Genomic DNA, 20,163 nt, shown 5'->3' with positions numbered 1-20,163 from the left:
TTATGTGAAATCTTCTTTATTCCACACAGGCAGCAATTCAGTACAATGAAACCCGCACTTTTCTGTATCAAATATAACTGGTGTACAAATGTACAAATATTCAGCATTTATTTTACTATACATTGCCCAGCAGACTAGAGAAGCTGCAGTAAATTAAGAGTAAATTCCCATCAGCAGTGGACATGAAATAGTTCTCTATTAAAGGCCATGCTGAATGAAGCTTAAGGATCACCTACTGGTGTGCTCTTCTCGCTCCCACCTCATCAAAAATGATTTACCAAATGTAAAATGACCTAAAAAGACTTAGGAGAACGCAAAGGCACATGTCACAGTGAGCAGCTTCACCAGAAGTGGCTTACCGATTGGCATCTGTCATAATATCCAGGATTTTTTTTTATGCACCTATGTATCAGCTTTACGAAACTGTAAGGATCACGATAACACAGACTTTTAAAAATCAAAATTTTGCACTTTTTATGATTGTCAGAGTTCGTCCCATTAAAAAAATAAATAACAGAAAATGACATTTGAGTTCTACCGAGATTACAACTGTCTGCATGAAACACATATATATGTATGAAGGCCTGATCATGACATCAGAATAAACATGCATCCTTTACACACACACGCTCAAACAAAGCACTTTGATAAACAAAATACATTCTCTGCCTGCTCTTAAAAACAAGAACAACCAGGCAGTCAGGCAGACAAGAAAGTAGACGGAAAATTAAATGAATAAAAATTATATAAAAACTATACAGTATAGATCTCATTTACACCCACCAAATTTTGTCCATTTCCACAGTGTCAGCTGATCCTTTCAAATCTCAGAAGTGTTTTAAATATTGTCCCCCATCTTCTGAGCATAATATCCCAGTTTTATCTCAGTGGATGGCTGGTGCTATTCCTTTGGGATTCAAGGGAAAGAATGCCCTGATTGGTACTATAGGCAAGCTTTAAAAAAACAAAACAAAAAGGCACTTCTACATTTCTGCCCTTCGATCGTTTCCCTTGTCTGCATCCTCCTCCCCCTCCTCTTCTTCCTCCTCGTAATTCACGTCCTCGTTATTCTTGGCATCATTTCTGTGATCCCCGTCCATTCTTGGTCCTTCCTGGTTTTTACCTTTATCCTGGAAGCGAATTACAAACACACCCTGATTTAATGACCAGGAGTCGTGTAAACACTGTAAACACGATCATTTCAGACATTTACAGTTAGTGTTTGCTTCCTGTGCAGTGATGCATGAATGAAGCTTAGATCCACTGAGCTCCTGTTGCAGAGGAGGTAAGTGGCAGAGTATGAACTATAAGTCTATCAATGTGATTTTTTTAATGAAGTCTTTTTTTGAATATATTAAACATTAAAGATGATAAATGATAATCGCTCTAATTGGTCTCCAAGGTCAGAAGTTAGTGTTAGTTACAGACCAGCTGACAGTGAGGAGTCAGATGTCTTCCTCAAGGATACTTCAGCTCTGTGGACGGCTGGTTTTCAAAAGGTTTCAATGTTTTGCAGACTTTATAAAGACTGAATAAATATCTCAAACCAATTCAAATACCACATAACAGGAGCATTAAGGCTTATAGACTTTGTCATATATTAAGACTTCCTTATATGCCAAATTAAACCAAATGCAGGCGAACACACGACACTCCGACTGACTCGACATCCTATCTTTCTCATTTACCGTGACTCACATGGGCCAGGGTTTACATTACAGAGACGGCACAGGGCTGCTCTGACACACTCGAGCTACACACCAGTGAATCCCTGCACAGGTGAATATATTTCTGGATGTGAACCCAGAACATTTCGCTGTGTGCACCTCGACCGTTTTCCTCCAGGAAAGGTTTCAGGGTGTGATGTTACTCATGAGGTGGAACGGAACCTGATGTGATGATGCTGGGAATAAAAATGAATTCCACATTTGTGCAGCTTAAATGGGAAACGGGAGGCCTAGGAAGTAAAGCGGATTGTGAGGTTGGTGGTTTCAGCTGCAGGGAAGACTCTGCATGAGCAGAGAGTAAACTTCAAGCGATGTGAAGAAAAATCTTTAACTCCTTGACCAGTGGAAACACCTTAGAGTATTTTTTAGTTTTAAAATAACCATCCTGTAATAGTAAAGCCATTGAAATTGTTATTTAACAGACAGTGTGTCGTAATTCTTTGATCTAAGGACGATACTTTTCTGTCTTAACCAAGCAGCAGCTTTAACGGGAGTGCAGTACTTCTAATGACCACTAGATCCTGATTTTTTTTAAAAATAAGCACAGACATCAACAAATCCCTGATTTTCTAAGACTGTATTTTTAGATCCATCATATTAAGGTGTAGGTTTAATGTCCAGGCAATAGCTGAAATTAAAGATAATCTACATAGTCGCAGTACCAAAATGGCTAGCGAGTGACTAGACTTGCTTCCAGAAGGGACTTTGTTTGAAAGCAGGAAACCCATTACGTTTTTCTTATTTCTCTTATTTGTGCCTCCTTGTCTCCTCGGCCCTCCTGGAAATCATGCCTAGATGAGGAGGGCAGAGGAGAAAGGAGCTATAATCCAGGATACACAGGTCTTTTAACCTTTATGGCAAACAGCAGGGGATGACTCTTTAAACGTTTGTCCTTTTAAAATCACACGTTTCAGTTATTTAAGACGATTAAACCATGTGCATGACTACATGTCACATGTAGTAACATTACTCCATGTTTAAATAAAAAAAAAAAAAAGCAAGGTAGCTCATGTACTTGGCCTGTTACTTTGACTTCTTTCCCCTTGTGACTTTTCCTCACCGCCTCCGAGAGAGGAATCAAGGAAATCTAGGAATTGAGAAAAGGAGGATTGACTGCTTTCCCACAGAACATACCTGGTCTCTGTTCTCTTCGTTATATTGATCCTCTCCCTCCTCATCTCTCTTCTGTCCACCAGCTATGTCCTCCTGGGCCTTCAGGACAAGAAAAGCCACATTTACGAATTGCAACAATGAAACTTTAGTCACGACGCTGAGATGCAAATGTATTGCAGCATTATATTATACTAAACCATACATATTTATTTAGTTCTGATAGTCTTACATTCAAGTGTTTTGCACCACTCTACTATCACTCAGTACGAAAGGCATGTGTGTGAGCATGCATGTTACCTCATCTTCCGCTTCCTCCTGGTACTGGTCATCCAGTGTGTCCTCTTGCTGGTCTGGATTTCCAGCTATCTGAATGCACACAAATCACAGAACAAGTTAAAACAGGATATAAAGTTTACTTTTCATCATAGATCCTGCAGTTTCTCTCTCTCACTTAATATATATTTATATTAAGGTGCACCTCGCCATGCAGTCTGGCTCTATAAACATTTTTGAAACAATGGGTCTCTCTGAAGAGCTCACTGAATGATTAACATCAGCACAAAGCTCAGCACTTTATACTGTATAGTGCATCTCGAATTCTCAAACTTTCATGGCTTGCTTCAGTATGCCATTCTGAGCTCTGTATGTGTGTGTGTGCATGAATTTAGTCTGAAGCTGCCAACAAGCCCCTCCTCTTCCATTGTTGGCATTTTCAAAACCTCTAATCATCTTCCTGTTCAGCCCGTAATGTTGCTGTAATGTCACTAGCTGCGTGTGCAGATGCTGAATAGAGATTGTGAGTATCTCACTACTGTCGCCTCCCCTGACTCACCACCAGTTCCTCCTCCACAGTCGGTTGTTTGGGGTCTTGATGCATTTGAATGTGCTGGGCTGGCGCTGCAGGCTCCTCTTCCTCTTCAGCCGCATTTTCATCTGCTTCGGCAGCGCGGTGCGGCAGCCGGGCGTCCTCGGCCTCGTCAAACTCATCCTCTCCCTGGTTGTTGGGGTCGTCCTCAGGGTTCAAGTCACCGTCTATGTCGCCCTATAGCAAAATAACAAATTTAGAATAAGAACTGTGGATATGATCAAATGAGTATGTTTTTGTTGGAAATAAAACTGTCAACCTGTCAGTTTCCTGTAATGTTTTATTAATTCTCTGGCTAGTATTCAGAAGATTTACTAGCTCAGTAGGTTGACAGACAAGTGCGGATAGAGAGGGAACAGATGAATATGGAAGTGGGCTGGGGTGATTAAAGAATCGATGTTCTGATGGATGGCTGAATGAGTGTAAGGCGTATGATAGACCGGTGTGAATGTTAAGCAAGCGAATGAGCTGGGAGGACAGAGAGAGCCCGAGGATGTTTTAACAGATGGAGCGAGCAAGACAGATAGACATCCACCTGCTGATGTGGCGGCACTCTGTGATCCGTCTCTCGATTCTCCTCCGCCTCCTGCTCGTGCAACATATGAACGTCTCTCTCTGTTAACACACACACACGCAACACACAAACTAAATCCACTAACATCAACCGGCTGCTTCTGTGAGCTCTAATGATTGAAGGGAATATTTGTGCAGTGAGAAATACGGAAGATGTTTTCCTGCAAACCTCACCTTCATCAACCTCAGCGTGACCGTTGTCTTCTCGAATATCATTGTCCACATTCTCGTATTCAGTCCTCTTCCTAATAACCGAGACGAATACAGTGCAAGTAAGTACAGGCACGTGTTCTTCTGTAAAGCTATTTTATTAATTCATTTGGAGAAAGTAATAAGAAAATATGCCGCGGTTCAAAGTTTACTACTCGCTGCGACTGCTCTGTTTCTTTAAAACTGAGCTCACTCAGATCTTAAACCTGACCTCTCGTGTTCTTCTCTCAGGATCTGCTCCCGTCTGTCGGCCTCCCTGTGCTGCTGCCGCTCGCGTTCCTGCTCCACCTTCAGCCTCTGCTCCCTGTCCTTCAGCACCCTCTCTCTCTCGGCCTGGAGGGCCTCCTGCCGCCTCTGGATCTGCCTGCCCTCCTCTGCCCTCTGAGCCTGCAGCCGCTGCTGCTCCTGCTGCTGCTCGTAGGCTGACTTTAGATGCTGAACCTGGGGGGGCACCTTGTCCTGCAGCTGGTCCTCCGGATGCAGATTCACAGGAGGATCCTGAGAGAGTTATAAATACAAGAGAGAGGAAATATCATGTAGAGCATGAAAAAAGTGAATTAGAGCTCATCAAACGCACTGAATTGATGCCAAGTTTAGATATAAATACAAAGCTTTGGTACAATCTTTGTGGGGGGGTTTCTCCATGTTTCCTCAATAAAGCAAAGCTAAAAAAAAAACCCACTGCATAAGCAGAGTCACTCTGAACTAACTAATACCAGCAGGAAACAGACGTCCATTTCAAGATCTGTTTAAACCCTGTTTGGATAAGATCTTTTAGTCTAAACCACTGCTGACCATCTGTGGCTGGCGTTTCCGTCGATCCAATGCGTTCTCATCCTCTTCTTCATGTTCTGGCTCCTGCTCTTCCTCCTGCTGCTCATCCTGTAGCTGGTCTGGGTCCTCCTCCAGCTTCTGAGGCTGTCCAGCTTGGGCCATCTCCTCCTCTGCCAGCTCCCTCCTCCTCTCTGCCTCTCCCTCTCTGTCCTCGTCTTTCTCAGACAGGGCGTGCTGGGTTACAGTGGAGTGGGACTGGACCTCAGAGTGGGCGTGCGCTCCATTGGCCTGGTGAGCCAACCGAGTAGAGAACCATGAGAGAAATCTTGAGATCTTTTGATATTTACAGTAAACTTTTTGTCTTTCTCAATAAAACAGTATTATTACTTATCCCAAAGAATCCCAGATTACCCTTGAATCAGTGTTCCAGTGAGCCTGCTGATCTTCATGTGCGTAGGACTTGGGTTCTTTGTTGGCTTGTGCATGTTGTGCCATGCTGGGCGCCTTTTGCAGGGTCTCCTTGAGCTGTTTGTATTCATTCACCTGTGCCTAAAGTGAACAAGAGAAGAGAAAGGCAAAGAGTAAGAACACATTTTTACCATTTTACCATTACAAAATTAAGTAAACCTGTTTAACTACTCGTTAACAAAAATATCTAAACAGCCAATCACATGGCAGCAACTCAACAGTCCGAAAAAGAGAAAATATTCACTGACAGAACACGAGGTGACTGGAAGGCAACAGTAACTCAAACTACTCATTACAACCAAGGTATGCAGAAGAGCATCTCTGAATGTGTTCTACAGCTGCAGAAGACAACACCAGGTTTCACTCCTGTCCGCTAAAAATAGGAAACTGAGGCTACAGCTCACACATGCTCACCAAAACTTGACAATAGAAAACTGGAAAAACACCGTCTGGTCTCACAGGTCTTAATTAACGCTGCAACATCTACACATTTGGGATGTAGTGGAACGGGATCTGCAGCAACTGTGTGATGCTGTCATGTCAATATGGACCAAAGTCTCTGAGGAGTGTTTCCAGCAGCTTGTTGAATTAATGACACAAAGCATTAAGGTGGTGCAACCCTGTACTAGCAAAGTGTAATGAAGTGGCTAGTGAGTGTGTTTATATTTATACAACACCGAAGCCTAAACCTCTTCATCCATGATAAATCATTTAGAGCTGTGGCCTCCATCTTTGCGCCGTCTTGATTCTTTTAAGAAGCAGCTGAAAACTCATTTATTCAGACTGGTTTTTAACCAGTTTTGGGCTTTATGATGCTATGTTTTTATTTTCTGTATTTTTTATGCTTGTCTTTATTGTAAAGCAGTTTTTGATCTATGAAAGGTGCTATATAAATAAAAATACATTTAAAAAAATATAGCAAAAACAACCTCCTGTACAGCCATTAATTAGCTTCCATCTTTTTTTTAAAAAAAAGTGTAAAGAAATAAATGAAGCTTTCCCTGCGGCGATACAGACATTTTCTTTCAAACTGTTCATTCAGTTTTGGCCCTCGTACCGTTAAATCCTTTTATACGCGCATACTTTCAGAACAGGCCAGAGGGTTAAATTCTAAAAATTCTTGCTAAATTCCTCCCTCGTCCCTTTGTCTCGCTCCACTCCCTCCATTATAGCTTTCTGGGTGATTGGCTGCAGTGTGCTTTAGATGCACTGCGCTGACAGCCCTGACTAAATCAAACCCCCTGGAGTGAAGGAAAGAGCGTGTATGCATGTGTTTGTGTGTCCAAGCAAACGCACTGATGGAAAGCAGGCCAGGCTTTAAACCAAATTAGTAAATGCAGACAGAAAGAGAGAGAGAGGTGGGGGAATTGAGAGAAATGAAAGTGAGTATCTATCAGCAGAGCTCAGTGTATTCAGTAAACTGTTCAGGCAGTTCAGAGGTCACTCTTAAGGAGAAAGACAAGTATAGATTTGCCAAAAAAAACAAAAAACAAAAAAACACACAATCCGCCCCCTGCCTACAGCATCAATCAGCTGCTGTACTCAGTGACTGCAGTAAACCAGGAGGCTGAACCCTTACCTGAGCTGCAGCCAGCGCACTCTTGTGGTCTTCCAGCGTCAGTGCGAGGTGATCGTGGGCTGCCTTCAGGTCCTGATGGTGGATCTGAACAAGCAAATCCAACAAAAGTGAGCCAAGGAGCCATTCACATTTATGACAAGAAAGAAAAATATATATCTGTGCAGACAAACAGGATGAAGAAAAGTAAGAAATGTCCAGAGTCTTTCTCACTTGGGCGTCCTGTAGCTGCATGTGAATGTCGTGATGGGCTTTCCTCAGTTGTTTATTTTCCTCTCTTAGGTTAACAACACTCACTGCCACCGCAACAAATCAGAAATAAAGAGAAGAAAAAAACAAAAAACAAAAAACATGTCAAACAACTTCTCCTGCAATAACTTTTCAATTATTACAACCAGTCATATTAACTCTTGCTTTTCTGTCCTTATACTCCATATTACCAACGTTTGAATATTTTATAAAAGTACGGCAAATTAAATCCACGTTTGTTTTCACACCATTAAACTGTAAACTGTAAAATATGACAAAACCATTTTGCAGTCCAGAAATGTGAAAATAAAAGCAATTTTACATGCAGTATGTTATTAAGTCAGGAGATGGAGACAGAGTAAAAGTGGAAAAAAATCACTTATACTCAAAATATGACACGCTGACGGCCCTGGATACTAGACAAAACTGCCAGAGAGTGCGAGCTTGGAATCATGCTGACGGATCAATGGTGGGACAAAGCTGTCCTCAGTCATAAACTACACCCAGGTTCTCATACAGTTGTCCAAAATGTATTAATGGACCAATGTGACAGATGTCATGGCAGATATTTTATTCCTGCTTTAACGTGCACAGGTTTTAGACTGCTCCTTCAGGAACACGTGTAAGGTTCAGGGATCTGGATGAATGTGGCCTTTTTCATTGCTATTATTTGTGGCTCCACTTGTTCCCCTGAAGATCATTTCTCTGCAATACAAATCTTTCTGTTTTGCATCTCTGTTATAGTCGTATCCTAGGCCCCCCATCCTCATCTCTGTAGCTCAGAGACGTGATGTCATTTGTCGAGCTAGAAAAGATCAATTTTACAGTAAAAGGCAGCTATATAAATTAACGAGAATTAAAATCCAATGAGTGAAGTGAAGAAGGCTGAAAAACGGTCACATCCAGGAGAAATCACTCTTGTTCACCAGCACATTAAAGGGTTTGAGTTCAGAGTACAGTGTGACTACATGGGTCACCATAAAAAGCATGACAATATGTGAACAGCAAGTCATTGCATTTGACCATATAACTGATGTTAGCACTATGGTGATAAGAAGGACCAAACCATGCCCTGCTAATGTGGAAATCTAATTCATGAAAGTTCTTTCTTTATCATTCTGTGCAGTTATGATGTCATACAGACTCTGATGTTAATGACTTTGCTAAATACTGAAAAAAGTTCGTCCACCCCGCTGTGGCATTAGCTCATCAGTTCATCATCCGGATGAGCTAATAATAAAAGCTAACTTTCTTACACTCATATTCACATTGTTTCATTCAGTGTTTGTTTGCAGAAACCTGGCACAAGTCATTACCTTTGAGCTGGGAGACTTCTATCTCTTTGGCCTCCTGAAGTTTATCGTAGCGCTCCTTGTGTTCATCCAGCAGCCGGCTGTGATCCTTGCCCTGGACTTGGTGCTGCTCGTGCAGATCATAATACTGCCTCTTCAGGTCCTCGTGCTGATTCTGAAGGAAAGCTCTTGTTACAAACATAACATCAAAAACTACAAAAAAGGGACAAAGGCCAGGAAGAATTTGTCTGTTTGGATAAGAGGAAGAAAGGTTAAATATGAGGATGTCAGTGTTAAAAGGAAGAAGAAAACCAGAGGATAAGTGAGTGTATCTATGTGTGTTTTGGGCTTCTGACCTTTAACATCTGATGTTGGACTTGTAAGGAGTTGTATTTGCCGTTTGATTCTTGCTGTTAGAGGATTTAAAAAAAAAAGAGAGAGATGTTTGCACACAAGCTCTGCGCAGATATCTCACAAGCAGACAAAATAAAGAAGCCAATAAGTGATGCATTTACTAACAAATAAAATAGCAACACTGTAGTGTACAAAAGATACCTTCTCCGTGTTCAATGATTGCTGCGCTTCGAGCTTATAAACCAGATAATCTGAAAAAGACAAAAACAACAGAAAAGAAGCTAATTGAAACCAAATTTACACTTGAGATTACAATTTAAATAGATGCACTATTTTGCAGAAACTTTTTCTTAAATTTAAACTCAATAATTATGTTGTCTTAAAAACTGACTCTACTGCAGTCTAATATTTACTTTAGCACAAACTCCTCAATACGGACAAATTCCTTAAGTCAAGACTGAGTGTGCATGCTACTTTTCTCACCTTCTTTGGCTTTTTTGTGCTCCAACCTCTCCTTCTGAAGACTCTTCTCCAACCTGGAGCGATGCTCATACACCACTACAGGAAAAATGGAGGGGATGAATTAAGGGAAGGATTAGTGAGTGCTTTGACATCTATCTGGACCAGCAAACCAAACAGAAAGCTCCAATACCAACACTTGGACTGCAAAAACAACCTCAACATTAGTGAAGTGAAGTGAAGATCCTTTTGGCAATTTTCTTAGCAAACTAGCTTGACGTAGATAGCTACAGTCTACATCAAGCAATATTCAAAGCATGGGGAAGTAGGTCAGTGCAGGAGCAAAGTATTCTGGGTAAAATTTGACTACATACACACCGTCATTCTATTGCTGCTAAGTATACAGATATACTGAGCATACATTTGCAAAGAGGTTTACATGCATTCATGAGCACGAATGTCTGATAATTTTGGTCTTTCAGTGATTTCTTTGAACTCTTCTTTTCCCAGCACATATCTTTAACTACTTATGGATAAATATATACACACATCCCCACTAATGTCACTTAGCAAGTAGAACCGTAACCAGATATACTTGGTAGCCATCAACAAGCTCCTGGATTAATTCTGGCTGGATATTTGACCACTCATTTTGGGGCTTTTAAGTGTAGTCGACAAATAACAATGAGGTTGGGGCTTTGGGAAGGCCATTGTAGAAGCTTCATCCCTTACAAAAACAGTTTTGATGCATGTTTGGGATGATTGTCCTGTTGGAACACAATATTCCCTCCAACGTTAAACTTCCTAGCTGTTGATCTGAGGTGAAGTTGAAGAATTTAGATGTTGTCAAACTTCCTCATTATCCCATCCACATTCTGCAAAATACCATTACCACAGGCAGCAAAGCAGCCCCACAGCATAATGCTACCACCACCATGCTTGAAAGCTGATACAGCATTCCTAGGTCTTTGTCTTTTCTCATCATAAAACCTTTCTCAGCAGCTACTTCTTTATTTCTTCCCATACTCTCAGTCTATGGCGATTTGGCAATTTCTAGTTCATGGCAGGCTTGAGCCTTGCTGGTTCCTGGGTTGTTTCTACAATACAATTTTAGATCTTCAGTGAGTTCTTTGGACATTCCTATTGTTCTGAATATTGGTCAAACCAATAAGGTGTCAAACAAATCTGTTCTATGCTGCAGAGAAAAATTACCAGTAGTCAATTATGATCACTACTGAGGAGTCAGCGCTTGACCGTGGCAAATATACTGTAGAACTATCAGCACTTTGAGTATATGTATATATTTAAGACAGTATGTATAATTTTGACACTGTGTGGATTAGAAAAAATCCTAAATGAAGTCACACTTGTTTTTGTTTTTTGTTCAAGGAAATTATTAAAAGTCCCAAATTACCATGCCATTCATGTCCTTGATACGTGTATGTCAACTCCTGACCTCAGCTGTATTTGTTAAAAGAATATGAAAAGAACAGTCCTGCTCTAGCAGATCATTACATGAAGAAACCTTTTAATACAAGCGCTCATGCTCACACATACACAAACTACACCCTTTTTGGCTCCTACCTCAAAGCACACTGTGCGCTGTCGATCTTACGTGCTGCACAATAATATTTAATATTTACTGTTACATTCCCATAGATCATCGCAATGATGTTATTTATTATATTGCTCTTTTTTCCCCCGCTTGATTTCTCTCTTTTTTTTCTCAACAGGTGAACCAGGTGATTGATATGTGTATTTTTTGTCTGCTTATTTTGTTAGTTTTTGGGTTTTTTGCCCTTTATCACCGTTCCTCTTCCCCGCTGTTTTTCTTTCCCTCTTTCTTTCTCCCCTTTCTTTTCCCCAGTCAAGTCTGTCCTGTATTTAGCAGGTTAAATTAAAAGGTGAATCAAATAGACCAATACGGTAAGGCTGGGTTGGTCGATTTGGTAAAGTAACTCCGTTGGGCATCTTTCTTTGCCTTCAGACAATAATTCTGATGGCAAAAGAGCCAAACGGGACAGGGGAAAAAAAAACAAAAACCTTTGTTCTGATCTTCAGGCAGCATGTGATTTAACTGTTAAAACAAGAACTCTGAACATTAAATCTTCACTTATTCCTTTCCACTGGGGGCTGGGCAGTGAAACTGATGATGTGGCTATTCTTCCCTCTGAGTGCCACCTCAACAGATTCCAAGATAACTGTTCGCTACATCTATATTTAGTTTTAATATCATGAGGGCAGCAAAAGGAAAGGAGGATAGGGGTAAAAGAAGAAGGGACAGGAAATTAACAAGAGAGTGAAACGAAGCTCAAAAGAAACTGGAAAGCTGATCCTAACAGACCAGTGCTAGTGTAAATAAAGCTACCTAACTATCAAGAGGACAAAAAACCTGCTTCTATCATATGAAAAGCCAATGTAATGACAACAAAAGACAATTCAGCTCACCACTTTTTCACTCTCAATGTTGCTTTAAAGTGGTTAAATCCACTTTTTTCATTATGCGTTGTGAGAACATTTTTTATGGCACTGGTGTATAAAAAGAAAATACCTTTTATGATTCTGTACGGTGTGCTCATTTGATTCCATTTAGATAAACAGTTTGTGCTGCACCACTTGCTGTTTTTTTTTCATGCAGAAGTTAAAGTAATCCCATCTGTTTCCCAACAGACTCTCTGGTCTTTCCTCATCGGATTTTAGAATACAATACGTTTAAGTTGTGACTCGCATGTTATAATGCTGCCGGGATCAGTTCTGAATAAGTAGCATATAACGCTTAATTGCAGTAAAGCAGAAGTGAACAAACTTTCCCGAAGTTTCTTTCATCAACGCCTGATCAGGTGGTTGTCTAAAACCTCACCAGATTGGATTTTATTTGGCTCCTCTGAGGCATTGAACCTCCTCAGCAGTGCCAAAGATGAGGCTATGTTTTTCTTAGATGAGCTCAGCTAGGCTACACTCTCACTGTGGGCCAACTGGGCTGGGCTAGAGCGCCAAACAGCTGGAGTCTAAAGCTTAATTTATAGCACTGTACTGATTCCCTGTAGAGCCCAGGCCATAATGGGTGATGTTGTGGTTTGCATTTATACTTGGTTTCCCATCACGAGAGAAACTAAATTGTTTGTGGTCAACTCAGAGCTAATAGATCTCAAACAATTGCTAACTGTACTGAAACACGGTACAGAGAAAAGATTTCAAAACAGACTCACTACATGTACTGTCAGGGGCATGAAAAGTGCCTTATATCTACTGGCAGAATATTATGTACTGTAATAGAAGAGTGATCGAGCAATGTGCAGATAAATTTACATTTAAAGAAGCAACGAGTATCATATAGGCCTGAACCTTAGCCACCTAAAAACAAATAGTGCTGTAGGTCCACAATATAAACACACAAAAAACAATTTTAGCTGTCAAAAGTCAAAGACCAAATGTCATAAAAGCATACAAGGAAAGCAAAGACAGCACAATGGAGAGTTTTCATTGCTTTTTACAACCTGGATCCACCTCAAAGAACTTCTTTGTATAATATGACTTCTGTCTTCTCTGCCACGGGGGGAAGCTAAAGAATAAGCAACAGCACGAATAAAAACCAGAGCAGGCCACATAACTGGCTGTTCCACATGTTTCAATACTCTAAGTGGTTGTAGCTCACAGTTACAACATGTAGAGGTGAGTCTGCAAAGCTCTTCTTAGCATCTACAGACTTCACTGCTATCGTGGGCCCTTCACTTAGCATGTACATATATACATGCAACAGGCTTACAGCAAAGAGAGAGCAGCTACAGGAGGAGGGCCAATAACGCAAACATACAAAGAGCTGCTGGTGTGTGCTACAAGTGTGAAATGGCCACAGACTGTTGACTCTTTTGTTGTTAGCTGTCTCCATGCTACATTAGCTCTGCTGTTGGCAGTGTTGGTGGCACGTGGCGTAGTAAACAGAACAACTCAGAACTGAATTCACCGACCTCACAGTTCAGGCCACTGTCACGGATACAGCTTTTTGACTTACGATCAATCCGATATTTGATCCAAACATCAGATCGGGGCATCTCTTTGAGAGTGAACATCTCCCCTCAGACCAATGAAACACAGTGTGGTTTGAGCGCAGATAAGAACAAGGGAGCCTTCTATGGTGGTGACAGTTATTGACCTACTGGTTTAGATGTGGCGAGGATATGATCAGTTAGATTTGGCTCAGGGTGTTGAAAAGGAAATGTGGGCCAGGAATTTTTTTTTTCTGTGGGTTTTTGTTGGTTCACATTCCTACTTCCATTGTGTATACACACATACACACCAGACATACAAACACAACAGACCAATTAGGTTTAGGAGTGAAGTTCAATACAGATGCATGTCCCAAGAATCCAAAAAGTGTTGATTGAATATTTTATGTGTGCTGGAACTAACTGTCTGCTACTGAGTTTTGCACACTTCAAGACTAATGTCTTTGACAGGTAACCTATTTTACAAGTCACCCTTTGTTCCAATCAGGTCAGGCCTTACAGGGGCAGGAACTCTGTGAGACACATGACCTGATCCAGGAAGTGATATTAGGTCAAAGAAACACGGCATGTTTGCGTATTTACTCCCCACAAGACTTTTTTCATCACAAGATAACAAGTTTGTTTTTTGAGTCTACAGGTAACATTGAAAGGATGTAAAATATGTTGATAGCTACAGTTCACATCAATGTTCTTGAGCTACTTGTAAACAGAGTAAATAGTGTACACGGTATATACAGGCCCTCAATCAGCTGCAAATTTACAACATCAAGAGCCAAAGAGCTAAATATTGCATTAGCCTGCCTGAAGTCCAGACATGTCACCAATTGTCACTATCAAGGCCTCAAACTGTAGATGTTAAGCAAGAATGTTGAAACATTTTGGTTTCAAAACTGCAGCTTCTCAGCTCCCAAAAGCTCACCATGTGTCGTTAAAAGATGACGTGTTGCGACAAACACGCAATTTCTCGAAACGTGTCAGTGCCATCGAAGCTCGCGCTCATCAAAATGAGCATCAAAACAAACATTAAATTTAAAATCTTAAATATTTCATGAGCTCCCATTTGCACTGCTCTAAATTAAATACAGGATGTAAGTGATTAGTAAATAACTGCTTTCTGTTTCTACTGACGCTTTTACACGCCATCCCAACTTTTTTGGAAATAGGGCCGGGTATTAAATCACAGTGACACATTTGTCAGCGTGCACGCATAACCACAAAGTGCCAGTTAAAGACTTAAAGTGCTTTAAATGACTGATGACTGCCAGCCTGTGGCTGCAGTGGATAACAGGAATCAATGTGCCTGGCTCACAACCCTCACATTGCCCCCACCCCTCAAGCTATAACCAACCTCTAAATATAGGGCCAGAAAAACAGCAATCTGTAGTCAGCTGTGGCTGTCAAGTGGCTTTGTGATTGGCTGAATGATGCACTGTTTCACAATGATAGTTATGGGTGTGGCGCACAAGCAGGAGAGAGCTGAGCTACAGGAAGTTGAAATCTATATAATGTATGCTGGTACACTGCAGGACCCTGTTATGGATGACCTCACTGGATGTGATGTAATCTGTTGCCTGATTTTTTTTTTTCTTTTAAGCTTTTGCATTCTCAACGATGAACTTTTAGCCTAGGCCTTGTAAATATACCTTGTTAAAAAACTTTTACTGGATTCCTCATACAGCGCCCCATACTGTCATGACACTACAGAAGAATTATGAAGGTCTATACCTTTAAACAGTCTCCTGTTGCAAATTGATTTGCCAGTAGTGCAAGGCTTTATTGGCACAAATCCAGCAATTATTTGGAAACACCTTAAGCATAAAAATCAGCAGTAAAAGCTTCAATGTGTGGTCCTGAAAATCAGTAGATATGGACTATATCTGCTTTCCAGTAAATAGAGACACACAAATCCGTTCACATTAAAAGACCTTCATTGCATCTTAATCTACTAGCAGCAGAAGGGTTTTATTAAAAGGCCCAACTTCAGGAACTTCACTCGACTTTCACAACATTTTAACAATCTTGTTTGGCAGTACCCTGAGTGCTTCCTCCATATAAGCGTGCGTGAACATGCTGCTGTGCTGACAGGATGTCAGGTTTCGGGCCTTGCCATTATTCCATAAATTTAAAATTAGCTGATGGGCAAAGAGCCCGCTCCTACATGGCTTTTCAGAACAAGGTTTGTTTGCACCCACATCAGGAAGCAAAGAAGTGTGTCAGGCTTTCAGCTCAGACTCAGGACCTGACAATGTAATCCAGCCTTTAATCCAACAATAAACAAGTAAGCCATTTTTCCCTATTACCCACCGGTTTGCCATACCGTGAAGCTGCCCTAAATCTTTCACCGGTCAGTTCTATAAGTCTGCATGCATTTGAATATGGTCCAGGGAGTGTTTTGTCTTCAAGGTAAAGAGAACTGCTTTGTGTTAAGTTTTGATGCTTTCGCTGACATAAGAAGATCCCTTTAGTCATTCTTCAGTTCAGGTCTGTGGAAATACATCCACCCCCCTGTAATACTGGTATAACCAGAAACAGAGTGGCGATATACTGTGACCCTCTAGATATAATAGGGATACTGTATCTGGTATCAAGATAGGGGAACTCCCAGTCCTCCATAAGTTTTTGGGCACTTTTGTTAATATGGGTGCTCTTTACTCAAATGCACCAGAAACATTTTGATGATGAAATGATCAGAAATGACAAGAAAATGTATGGATTTCTGTCAAGTAAGCTATCAAACTGTGCTGATGAGCGCATTGTCTTAAAGACCACGTTTATAGCAGGAACTATAAACGTGCATCTCGTTACAGTGTTTAGAAGTTCTGGCAATCTGTGGGAAATTACTCCTTATTGTTCATGAACGTACAAGTTTAAGGCAAAATCTAATCTGATGTGATCCTCTGGAATAACTGGGGCACAATTGGGAATTTTCTCCAACGTAATGCTTTTTAGTTTCAGTGATTACCTGAAAGTCTTTACAGAGTCAAGGATGCCAGCATGGCAACAACATCCTGCATGTACCATGGTGGCTAAACATTAAAGAAAAAAAAAACAAAAACAAAGACAAAATGAGCTCTAAGACTTCTAGGAATACAACTAAGATACAGTGACTGCAACCAGGTGCTTGTGTTGTAATAGCCTCAGTTGACCACAGCTGCAGGAAGTGACAGGGCTAATTTCACTTTGACTGCACCTCTGGAAAAACAAATGAACTCTTGTTAAAAGGCAAATAAGCTTTTAAAACATTTTTTAAAAGGCAAATATGCTCATCTTATGACAAGGTCAGGAGCCATCACCAGTTTATTGGCAGTTTACAGCTTTACTGAAGTATAATTTCTCTAATCCAGCTAGGTCAGATGTGGCAGGAAAGTTAGCATGTTTCTGGGAAATCTGCCTCTTTTCAGTTTACAACTGTGGTTTCCATGGGGTCTCAGCTAATGAGTGCTGTTATTACTGATTAATATAGTGATTAGTTTGTCTATAGGATGCTTAAAATATACCAAAAATGCTTTTATCATTAACTACATCTCAGATTGATCAAATTGCTCCGTTTTGCTGTGTGCCAAAGATCCAAATATTTAATTGACTATTAACATTACCAGTAACGCACACAGTCTTTACAATAAAGCCAGGAATGTTGAAGACGGAACTTTTTTTGTTTAATTTAAAACCTTAAAAACGTCTATACAAACATTTTGGAACCCAGTCTGGGGTTTAAGATGCTAAATGAACGCCGAACTTAGGTTTGTTAAGTAAAGTCTCATATCAAGTCCTCCAATTTGTTTTAAAAGATGTAAGGGTGTTTCAGCATGCTCGACAATAATGACAATGCAGTTTTATCCACGGAGTCTGGCGTGACACGTAACTCAGCTGTGGACAAACATTCGATCACCTCTCCGCCCCTGTGTTTACCTTGGAGCTGTGCCGACAGCGACTCTTGGTGTTGCTGATACTTCAGTGCCATCGCCTCCGTCCTCTTGAGCTGTTTGTGCATCTCGTACGACATCATGCCCCCGTACATCACCCCGCAGACCACGGTGACCAGAAGGAGACATTGGAAGATCCTCCGCTGCCTCCGGGAGCACACCCCGTTTCCCATGTTGGACCCGCACCCCTCCCCGCCTTCTATGCGCGAAAGCCCCGTCTCTGCCGCTGGAAAGTTCCGACTCAACTTTTTTCCCCCTCCCGGTGAGAACTGAGGAAACCTCCCCCTCCCCTCACACCCCGAGCATTTCCACGCAGAAAACACAAGCTACGTGCTAATACTCGCTTTTGGGCACATTATTATCTTTTTTAGCAGAGCTGCGTCCAAATCTCGACCCTCTCCCTCCTCAACAACTTCAAAGTAGCCGCTCAGATTTTCGCCTGACTTACAGCCAAACTCTGGCTCTGCCTTCTTTTTAGCTCTAAAAGCAACGAAATAAATAAGACGGGCGAGTCCTGCGTGGGTCTCTCTCCCTCTCTTGCAGAGTTTCCGACGTGACTCGGGCAAGCTTACAGAGAAGTTAAAAGTTGGGTCCACGACGAGGCCTTCATAGCACCTTTAACTTCAGTTACGTGTCAGCCGAGCGGCTCCCTGCCATCCAACTGCAGCGCTATAGGAAGTCCCTCCTCCGAAATAATGGTAAAGTCCCCTTCTCCCGCCCCGTAACTGCTGCTTTTATTATATTGGTCGCCAGAGAACTCACTCAAAAAAGCAACGAGGACTGTGAAGGAGGAAAGATAGGACTCCCCCCCCCCCCCCCCAAAAAAAAATAAAAATAAAAATGTAGCGTTTTATGAGGCTCAAAGTTAACTGTGAGTCTATAAAACCGAGAACATCACCAAATGCTGTTTCTTTCCTGGAGAAGGTCTGCTAGACCTTCACTCAGTTGCTGCTCGTTTCTGGGTCTCTCTGCCTTCAGTTTTGTATTTAATAATTGAGAAGCCTGCTCTGTTGGGTTGGGATCAGGTGATTGGCTTGGCCATTGAAAAATATCCAATTTCGCTGCCTTGAGAAACTCTTGGATGCTTTGCGTCAGTATTATTTGCACCGTGGAGTGCTGTATGCGGTAGCCCTGAGAGGCCCAACTTACAAAAACACCAACATATATGGGAATACTGCAAAAACACAGAACACAACGGAAGTTCAATAAAATACAACGGAAGTGTTTCTGATATAACAGCTGAGGCAAGATGGAAGAGTAATGTGTTTTAATTGAGCCATATAATACTGTATGTTTGGTATTAGACGGTTACTGTTGGCTTGTCGCTTCCAGGGGTCTGTTATGACCTTTTGCTGCATGTCCTTCTGTTTGTGTTATGTGTGCTTTTGCGGCATTGTTTTCAGAAGTCGCGCATTGAGTTTGAGCGCTCATGGTTACCGTAGCTGTCTGATCGATTCTGTGGCATTTTGCATGAGTATAGCCCTGTACACTTCACAATTCAGCCTGCTACTTTACGTCACCCTTAGACACAAGTGCCCAGCTTCCAATGGCAGCTATACAAAGCTATGCCATAAAACTGCCTCCACTATGAGCCAGTTTTTTCCTCCATATGTGCCTCTTTCCATAATTCTGGTATAAATTTATGTTGTTTTTCTGTCCAAATATATATATTTTTTGTATTTTTCTCCCAGAACTGCTGCTTCAGGCTATTTTGGATGCTTGTTCAAATACTTCTGAGTCAGTGAAAATGGAGGACTGTGCATAAAATTGGCTGTAATTCATAAACAGTTAATGCAACATTTTTATAAAACCCCTTGAAGTAGAGCTGAAAGCCTGCATTTCAATCGCATCTCAAGTTTTGGATTTAAAATCCACTGTGGAGGTGCACGGTTTCATTCAGCATACAGACATGATTGAGAGGACATTGTAAACTTGTACATTTCTGTGACTCAAAGACAGAACCTTCAAACTTTGATGTGAAATGTGAGACCAAATTCTTGATTTCTTTCAATCAAAACAGTACATAGTATATTTTATAAAGATACAATGGAGTTATTTATACTTGGCACAATACACATTTATTAAAAGCAAACACAATGGAAGATTAAAAAAGGAAATAAAATAAACCCATCTCAACAACTTATATACATGTATAAGCAATAGGTCCTAATAATATATTCAATACAAAAACAATCAGAGAAACAGGAACATTTTGAAATTACAATAATTCACTAGAAGTACTGAATTATTAGTGAAGAAGTTATTATTGCATATTTGCAAATGAATTTTCTCGGGCTAGTACTGGGACTAATGACTAATGTTTGTTTGTTTTTTAACACAAAAAGATGCCCACATTTGCCTGAGGTAGAGAAATCTGCAGAACTGAAGTTAAACAGATGATCAGGTTAAAAGTGACTGTGCCACATACATACTGTATGAGAAAACCATCTGTCAGAAGAAAGAATATAATTCACTAATAACTAATTTACTGTGAATTAACTAATATTATTAAGACTTATTATTATTTTTAGCATTAGTCTAAATTAATACTTACAAAAAATATAATCATAAGA

General features: G+C 40.8%; 1 protein-coding gene across 1 annotated transcript; it reads right to left on the bottom strand.

The window, feature by feature from the left end:
- On the bottom strand, window positions 1-19,511 carry golim4a (golgi integral membrane protein 4a). The gene is made up of 16 exons (XM_085130253.1): window positions 17,577-19,511; window positions 9,685-9,759; window positions 9,403-9,452; window positions 9,204-9,257; window positions 8,872-9,022; window positions 7,520-7,602; window positions 7,310-7,393; window positions 5,674-5,811; window positions 5,284-5,550; window positions 4,700-4,986; window positions 4,453-4,523; window positions 4,241-4,320; window positions 3,673-3,882; window positions 3,138-3,206; window positions 2,862-2,939; window positions 1-1,130 (listed from the first exon to the last, which is right to left on the bottom strand). Exons 1-16 carry the CDS (start codon window positions 17,761-17,763, stop codon window positions 984-986), a joined length of 2,031 nt encoding a protein of 676 aa, XP_084986379.1. The 5' UTR covers window positions 17,764-19,511; the 3' UTR covers window positions 1-983.
- Between the last annotated feature and the right edge of the window lie 652 nt (window positions 19,512-20,163).

This window comes from Neolamprologus multifasciatus, chromosome 14 (assembly GCF_963576455.1).
Source record: "Neolamprologus multifasciatus chromosome 14, fNeoMul1.2, whole genome shotgun sequence".
Taxonomy (NCBI): Eukaryota; Metazoa; Chordata; class Actinopteri; order Cichliformes; family Cichlidae; genus Neolamprologus; species Neolamprologus multifasciatus.
Note: the sequence above shows the minus strand (reverse complement) of the source record. Positions and strands in the feature narration are given on the sequence as shown.

Bases quoted from the DNA above. Each gene is read 5' to 3' on its own strand.
- golim4a (XM_085130253.1), bottom strand. From the start codon at position 17,763: ATGGGAAACGGGGTGTGCTCCCGGAGGCAGCGGAGGATCTTCCAATGT. The intron at 9,760-17,576 runs GTAAACACAGGG...TTTTTCCTGTAG, and splicing joins GCTGTCGGCACAGCTCCAAG to TGGTGTATGAGCATCGCTCC. The intron at 7,603-8,871 runs GTAATGACTTGT...TTGCGGTGGCAG, and splicing joins AGAAGTCTCCCAGCTCAAAG to TGAGTGTTGTTAACCTAAGA.